The sequence below is a fragment of the Opisthorchis viverrini genome (assembly GCF_000715545.1).
Source record: "Opisthorchis viverrini unplaced genomic scaffold opera_v5_37, whole genome shotgun sequence".
Classification (NCBI taxonomy): domain Eukaryota; kingdom Metazoa; phylum Platyhelminthes; class Trematoda; order Opisthorchiida; family Opisthorchiidae; genus Opisthorchis; species Opisthorchis viverrini.
In genome coordinates, this window is record NW_008751693.1 from 445107 (window position 1) to 454157 (window position 9051).

General features: G+C 45.1%; 1 protein-coding gene across 1 annotated transcript in view; it reads right to left on the reverse strand.

Annotated features, from left to right (window-relative positions):
- T265_02822 (hypothetical protein) overlaps nucleotides 1–4252 on the reverse strand; it is a gene marked incomplete at both ends in the record, with an annotated part of 6109 nt that extends 1857 nt beyond the window's left edge. Inside the window, one exon of the mRNA XM_009167166.1 lies at nucleotides 3358–4252. Coding sequence (XP_009165430.1) covers nucleotides 3358–3486 — 129 coding nt within the window. The remainder of the gene's footprint in view (nucleotides 1–3357) is intronic.
- Nucleotides 4253–9051: the final 4799 nt, after the last annotated feature.

The following is a 9051-nucleotide window of genomic DNA, read 5'->3' on the forward strand; positions in this document are numbered from 1 at the left end:
AAAAGATATAGGCATGAATCAGCTATCACGCTCCATGCATTAGCTGTCGTCTCCACTTTAATAACGCGCAGCGAACTACTGCTATGCTAAATCAGCCGCCATTCACATAATGCCTTTCGTGCGTTGACTGATCCGATAATATTGATTCGTCTGACATCCGATCCGGCAAAATTCACTATAAAAAGGCGACCCAAACAAAATAGGCTCAATTGACATGACAATCCAGTCCAAATACCAAGTGTCCAACATGCGCACAGCGCAACAAACAAACAAATACAGTTCTAATAACACATTACTCACACTGATGTGGGCACACATGACAGGATGTTGACCAGTCTTTGGATAGCCAGATTCATGGCGTTTTAATGTAATTCGGTGCTCGATAAACATCACACTGGGTATCCGCTGCATTTTCACGATTAATCAGTAACCCACAGCACATAAACGCCTTCAACTCCCTCAACGCTACTTCGGAAGTGGCCTATCAACGCGGTCGGCTGATATTACAACGAATTTCAACAAAGACTATCTCTCAAAGCGGGACCCGTCGTTGGTCATTGATTGCAGTGTTAATTTATTTCGGCGTTAGCATCATAGTGAAAATTGAACTTGGTCGCAGAGGTGATTTTGAGGTGTATGGAAAATCGAAGAATCGTTCGGGTACCTAAATGCTATGTCGACGGAAGGAGGCACGAGAGTTTGAATACTGTCAGGCTGCCCAAGCCTAGACAGAAGCAATCGAGATGCTGAGGTTGGGTTCGAACCACGGACTTAGTGGTCCGTAACCTGGTGCCCTAACCACCGAACTATCTGAAGTCCTTACGCAGGATAAGATGATCAGAAACCAACCTGGATACGACGGCCACGAAGTTAATGTCAGGATCGTCTTCGCAGTATTGGTATACGCTTTTCGAAGGCCCAGGACACTTTTTCTTCCGTTTACATGGCACAAAGTTGTCAGACAGCTTGCTAGAGCTCATCGCCTTCTGGAAGACCGGGCTTCTTCACATAATGGATGGACAAATAAGTCACTGATACCATTCAATATTTACGTTGCCTTCAAAGGAAGACCCATTTATGATCCAATTTTGTGCTGAAATAACAACAACCACCTGACCTACAACCAATCTGCGTTCAAATTTCTCGAGACATTCGTTTTCAGATCGGAGAGCAAGTTTCATAGCCATGATGCACGAACGTTCTCATGACCTTTCAACTTCACTGGAAGTCTTTCTGACGCCAGTTAGGCAAATATTTCACGCGCCTTGTCGATGTCCGCATTAATTTGATCAACCACAGCACAGTAACGACTTACGCAGTTGTCAACTGAAGTAATCTTACAAACGAACGAAAGGGTTGCAGAGAGATGTGAGGTCCAGAAGCAATACCTCGGTCTTTGAATGTGCAAAGCGTAGACTACCTGGGTCCGAACATAAGTAGATCTGTTAGCATGGTGGTCTCTTCACTATATAGCCGCTCAGATTGTCACCTGTCTTTATGTCACAGCAGTACTGTTGTTTCCAAACTCATCTGACTGGTTGGCACCAGACAACTTAGATAATAAGGGACAAAATCATCATGCAATACTTGGCCGTAAGACTTCATTCGGGGTACTTTTTGTGTTCAAAGGGGACCGGAGGAAGCCGTTGTCGCGTAACTGGACTGCCCTCTGAACCCAGGACGCAGCTCCCATCCAGCAAAACCGACCACTATAGAACTTCTCGTTAGAAAAAAAGAAAGTGAGTCCCCTCCTGAGCGATTGAACAGTACTATGCGCTCGGATCGGTGAAAGACCAAGGAAATACTGGTGTTGCAACTGAGATGTTCAGGAAAACGGTCATGATAGTCATTGCTAACGGAAGGAAACGGGACAGTATGGTAAGACCAGCAAGGAGAACGACGACGTGTTTGGTAGAAATGAAGAAAAACCGTGAGGATAAGTGAATCAAGTATGTGATAAAATGAATATGATACGATGGGCGTTGAGATAAAATGCGATAACGGGCCGCCGAAACTCCACACGAAATGACACAAAGCACTGGGGAGGCTCAAGATTGAATGGACGTACTGTTCAGGTAACGCTGATACCGGATCACGATAGTAATCCAACCTTGTCAGATACTCGGTAATCAAGTTAAGAGAAAAGTATCACAAAATACGTCTCATGACAACACCCAACAGAAACAAGCCGCCGAAAAAACCTCAGATGATCCACTCGAAATGAATACTACGAATTTCGGTCGGAATTCATCGACACTGAGTGGCCACTGGTAAGCCTGCATCAGTGAGAATGACAAATTTGGTATCGATTGGTAAGACGATTGCTTTAACCTTTACATGGTCGTTTATTTTCCCAACCGTTGGCTGTTACTTGGATGCATTCGTTATTCAAGGTCTGCTCAGCGGCGTAAGCATTTGAGTGCTGAGCAGCCTGCGGATAATGGTAGTACTGAACCTCTGCCTCTCGACTTCCTCTGCCTAGGCTTGAGCAACCTGGCAGTATCCCAGCCCTCGTGCTCCCTTCGGGTGGCATGGCAGTTAGGCACCGAAAGGGTGCTACAGCTGTACGATATTCGTTTTCGATGCGTCACGTGTGGCGATCACAACTGGGGGCAGCAATGAAAACCCATTTACTCAGTTACCGAAAAGCAAGGTGAAGTTCATTCAGCAAAACACCAAAGTGGAAGATCCGGTCAGAATCTGGTGAGATGGAAGCTCTAGTAGGAAGACGACGAGAGGAGCAAGTCTGCTAATGCACTTGGCCGCTGATTACTTCCCCGGTCTGATTTTTACATTAGACTGCACGGGTTTGCAGTATTTGTCTTTGCAATATCCAAAGGAGGAGATACAATATCTCTTCATAAAATGTGACGGTAGAAGCCCGTTGTTAGAGACCAATGTAACCACTAGACAGTCACAACAGACACTACAGATCAGTATTTGCAATGAAACAGTCCACCGGAATGTCACGGACAGAAGACCAGGCAAATGCACGGGTTTCTTCAATGAAATCTGCTCGCCTGTATGAAAAACTACTCCACACAATGACTACTACAGCGTTCTCTAAGGGTGCTCCTTATGCAATTGACTGACTACAGCTTTATTCCAATTAACTAGCACAAGTGATATAGGAATGATAAGATGCACGTATGTGCGCTGATCGGAAAAGAGCTGAAAAAATACTTTGGATGCATAAAATTTCCCAGTTTAGATGAATTCACTCCCCTCCCCCAGTGTAGCAGTCAAGGTGCTGATAGAGGCGCAGCTTCCAGCCCATTAACAGTTCATCATACAGTACGACCGAAAGAGACAATGTTCCAGCGTTTAATCGAATCCTAGAATACTAGAAGCACTTACTTTAACTGTCCCATATTCAGCAATCGCGCGTTCAATACTTTGGGACGAAAGTTTTTGTTCAATAAGGAGACAGACCGCCTTGAGAAAGTAACTCAACATAACATTAGGAAAGCTTACCTTGAACATCATCACGGGATCTGGGTGATTTGGAATCTGAAGAGTTCGTGCTAATTTGGTAACTATTTGCTTGAATTCGGTGCTGTGAACTGTCGGAAAAATCTGGGTAATAATCTAGCTTGCTTACTGTTGATATGACTAAAGATATCACCTGATCCATTTGCGACGCTCTCAGACCCACCCGTTTGTACATCCAAGGGTTCCAGGACCGTTCCATCATCGGACTTGTATTCCAGTAACAACGCTTTACCTGCCAGCCAGTCACACAAAGCAACCCCAGCCTCTTCACCAAACGGACACTTCAAAGAAGTTAAGTACTGAAACAAGCTGAATCAACAAATCAAGCAGCACTAACGTTCTGCGAGAAGGATGGCCAGTCTGCTGAATCAATATCGCGAAGTCGTTTATCCACCGGAAGAGCTCGTATTATTCGGTCCTCCAACCACACGATAAGATTTCGCAATTGTCTGCGATCTGTCATTGCATTACCTGTGCAAGCGCACTTCTTACCGGACGCGTTAAATGTATCGGCAGCTGGGTAGTTAATTACCCGCAATTTGACTTTGAGCCGTTGATACGCACCTGCAGATGTCATGACAGCCACAAAGGATTGGATGTGTGCAGACTGACGACCAAAAAATTGGTTGACCTGGTATTAAGATGCAGAAATACGATATATGAGTAGAATGCCTGAATGTCTGGAGGTAGGTACTTGTTAGGCGGAATACTGCACCAAAAACCGCTTCACCACCGGCGGTTGGGCGCTACTAGGGCCAAGAGCCCTACCAGGTAAGTGATTGGTCAGAGGATGAGCCGTTTGCCGGTACAGCATCCGGGCGAACTATACTTGACGGAACGTGTACATTCATAATTCAGTATCCGCTTGCTATTGTTTGCCAATGGAACGCCAATTATTTCCAGAATGTATCACCTCCAATACTTTAAACACGACGAGCCATGCATGTGAATGACCCGATTTTGGGCTTTTAATGCACTCTTTGGGTCCTTGGTTGTCTTTTGCAGAAAATGCTGGCTTGGGAGAATCAAGTCATGAAAGGAGCAGAGGCAGAAGGAAGCTCGTTTCGGTGAGGCACTTTGGTTTTATGAAAAATCAGAAGCTTTGAAAGGGGTTTTTACAATCCACAGGGTCAAGTTAAAATAGCCAGACTCGACCAATGACGTCTGCCATGACGCTATCCAAGTGGATAACGTCTAGGCCAGGACACGCCATGTCTTTTACCGTGATAGGTCTCCTTAAGTACAGTATAATAGGGCGCCGGTTTTCAATGGTCATAAATCATGCTGTCGTAATTCACGAGTTTGTACCACTAGCATTCAGCGGAACAACAGCATAAAAAGTCGATCTTTTTACGCGATGAGTAATTATCAGTAATTCATGTTAACGCTGGAAAAAACCCACAAGCTTCCGTTCTTTTAAGATAACGTTTTTCTAGTTTTTTGGTATGTTACCATAATTTAAGCTAAACGCGTTTTTCACCCAGCGATTTGTGCAAGCAAATGAGATGTGGACATCCAGCGACTAACGTTTTCCTATCCTAAGGTAATTGAACTGAATGTGGGGAGTTACCGTTTAAAGCTAATAGTTTTGATACTATTAATGCGCAGTAGATCCACCAGGAAGTCTGGAAAAGGCTAGGTATTGATGCCTTTGCCTCATTAGAGCGTGACAAGGCCAGTCCCGCCGAAGTCCCGAAAGACTGACGTCTCCAGAAGTTCGGCTCCCATTCGCGGAAAAAAACAATTACTAGAGAATTTGCGCTCCATAATCACAGCTGCTGCACTTTACTGACAATCATTAGTGCTTCTCCCAGACACGTTTATGCACCTCCTTGAGTTGCATCCGAAGTTTGGCTCGACGTAGTTGATCAACTTGCACCCGGAGTAAGTAACTTAACCTAGAGAAACAGTGTTCCTGCCTATTTATCGTGAGTAAGCTTTTTGCCTCCGCTACCAATTGGCGTACCCTACAATTACCGATCTGATATTCCTATCCGACTTAAGGAATGTTCGGAATACACTTGTGGTCAAACACTTGAAGATTTCCCAGGTTATCAGCTCACAAGGGCTTATTTTCGGCCTACATGGCAGAATGGTGCACACTAAAGCGCTATGAACTCGATTCTTGACGAATTAGTTTATATAGCTACACCATGGACGATGCGTATCAAAAGGAAGAGGACCCTCCTTCTCGGTCCCGGCGAAAATATTGCCATCATTGGGGGTGGGTATATTTGCCTTTTGGCTAAACTGGCTAGAGCCAGGGTGATGGAGCGCGGCTATAGGACGGCTGCACTGCAGGTAAGGCCTGTTATTCCGCTCTCGTTTGTTCTCGTCCAATCGTCACAATATTTCTCCAACATATACCCATGTTTATCTTTCAAATCATGTAAACCAACGAGAAAGGTCAAAAGTGCATTATTTCATTTGATTTACGAAGCCCGTGCTGATAACATTTTGTTTACCTGCACCGAATGCTCAGCAAAAGCTGTTAGTGTCAGACTCATCCAGATTTATCAACGCCGCCGTTGATTCTCCCCACGCTTCAGCACGTGCCGCGCGAATTTACCCATGGAGCAGTGCCACGTCCCGATTGGTGACATACATCGAAGGCTGTGGTCTTTAAGGCGTTGTTTACTAATTTCCTGGCCCTCACTCAGTCGGATAATTAGGCATGGACCACACCCGTCCCTGCAATAACTCTCCAGGTAAATGAAAGTAGGGTAACTTGATTGCGTAACAATGGATCTGATTGAATATCTCGCAGAAAAACCGCTATTTAGCTAACGCTCTCAGCAACTGAAAAACTATCAGAGGCCCGAAGTGGAACTGAAGTTCCTGTGTGTCCAACTGTGCGGATATTTTTGGAGCGTTGACACTTTCGACCAAGGTTCTATTTGGTTACGTCTGTTGTCCAACTGATCGCCCGCCGCCCCGAGGCCAGCGTGTAGTGGCGAGGCGTCCGAATCATGTGGAGTTGGGGGTTTCTCCAAGGGAATACAGCCGCTGGCGTTTGGCCAGTAGACTTCGTTGGGCCTTTGAAGGTCCCTGTCGCCATAGACTGATGTTTTCCACCTACACATGGGTGTTAATCAGATGAAATTGCACAAAATTTAGGTGCTTTCGCAGTCAACAACAGACGCTCTGCGTCCCCCAACAAGTTTTGTGTTTCTAGTTAGGGCCAGAAAGGAAGTTTGGTAAGCTGAAAGATGTTTCCACAGATCACCAGGGCGGGGTACAGGAATTACAATTCTTTGCAATTGGGGTTGCCAATAGGGGCCTGAATGTTCCTGTCGTCTTGAACTCAGTTATTTGTGAGAGATCGGCGGAGAGAGAGAAAAGACTTATGTTTTATTATGGCCGTGGTGGGCGAAATATAGGGGGATACTAGTATCAAACTAAGGTCGTGTTTCCATGCGCATCCTATGTTTTACCAAACGACAAAGGCATCTGTTGAGAACCTTGTAGTAATGGATCTGTTCGTTTACTGATTACATAGTGATGCCAAGATGTAGTACGTCGCGCGGTTTCCATTTTCGCAAGCAACGGAGTAGACCGTGTTCTCCGAGTAATACGTATCTATCTACCCGCCAACTTTCCCGTAAAAGCCGAACAATGCAAAGTGACCAAGTCCATGCAGCTTTTCTTGTATACTGATTATGAAAAGTCGCGTCAAAATGCTATCGAATTATTTTTGTGCATATATGCCTAGACGCTATCACTCATATGTTTCCTGCCAAAATTTGTTGCAACAGTTATTGGCTGTATTTGATAAAAGGTTCTGGAAAGTGTATAACATTCGATTTCCGAAACAATTTTGGTAGAGCTTATCACCATAAGTATCTTGCGAGCATTTCAGCCTTTGTTTCATCCGTATGTTTTCACTCAAAATCGGAAAGTAAAGAGCCCCGCTTATTGTCCTTGTGGAATTCTTTAACGTATGCAGGGGCCAGGATCGTACAGTATATACACCTTGGCCAACAGTGTGGACTGTGATGATTCTCTCTTTTCCTTTCAAAAACATGTTACAAGGCATCTAAGCAAGTTCCGCTTTGGTAAAGTTGCACTTTCCACCGTCCTACTGGATAACATGGCGTTGTTTGGTGGCTTTCCATGCATTATATCAAAAGCATGATATCCAGAAATGTCATACTGCACTGTAAATTACGCACGATTTACGCACTTTTTATCCCCGTCCCCAATATCCTCTAGCCCTGTTCCGCTCTAAATTTTCGTGATCAACAATATGCCACCACGTGTAAGTGATAACCACTTGTCTTTATTTTGGTGCACTGTGATAGTTACACATAAAGAATTGTATATGACCACGGATAACACGTTTATCTACGCGATCAAGGCCTTTGTCCAAACTAGCCGCGTCATTTTTTCTTGTCGTTCAGCGGCTTTCGTTCACCTCAAAGACAAAAACCAAAGATGGTGTAGCACTGTTCTTCAAGTTTACATCGCGGGACAGTCAGTTTTCTGGTCTAAAGACTCACATAAAAAGCGTCTAAAAGCATTTTGATAATACCAGATGCGGCGTGAACAACCGTCGGACGAGGGTTGTTCCGTGCACCAAGTGGTAAAAATAATGAAAATTGATCCTCAATCAAGATGTGCAATCTGATATGAAAATCTTCCTACGCAGTCCATGCCGTGTGTCAATTGGGTCAACGATGAAAAATCCTGTCGTCCGGCCCTTAAACGGATGCAGTATAAGTAATCTTCCACGGACTCACTGATTAATACACAGAGTCGACGCTTTCACCCAAGTTTACTGGTCGGTTTTTTCCCATCGGGCAGTGGCTGCCTTTTACCTGAGAGGCACAAGCAAAAACAAGGTGTAGCATTGCATTTTATGTTCTCACCGCGAAGGATTAGGCTTGCAAGCGCGGAGATTTGCACAAAAGGTGTCTAAAAGTTTTTCAAAACTTGTACTGGACAGAGCGTGAAAAAACAGTTGGCGAAATTCCGTTCAAACCTTGCCGTGAAACAGTAATACGTCTACTGGGAGCCACGAATACCTCATGGCAAAGAAGTCAAGCGCTGCGACCCGGTGACCCTTTTCGTAGCAGCTGTTTGGACAAGCCTGCTAGGCGTTGCCTGTTTCCTGCGCCTTCCTAAGCTTCGAACGTCGGCAACATCTGATACAGGCGGCCTGTTTGCCTGTCGTCCATTCCATCCGGCCTGTGATTCACATCCATAGGGAACCCCAACCAGACAAAAAAGCCTACGATCTTACATCGGCTTCGTTTTACCCCTGCAGATTCCATCAGCCTTCCGAAATGATCCCGCTGCGTGCAGGATAGCACACCTCCCTCATCATTCCAAACATGCCACCTGTTACGGGGCCGTCCGGAAACCGAAGTATATCAGTGCAATAACAAAAGTTACTGCCATACTTAATTTATTAAAACACCTGCAATTGTTTTATTCCTACATCTACCCCTCCATCTCGTACACTCCATCAGCTGCAAATTCGAACAAACTCTTCACCCGACTCCAGCCGTCTCTGGGGCGCGTTCATACTAATCTTCTGAACCTTTCGTTCGGGCCCAA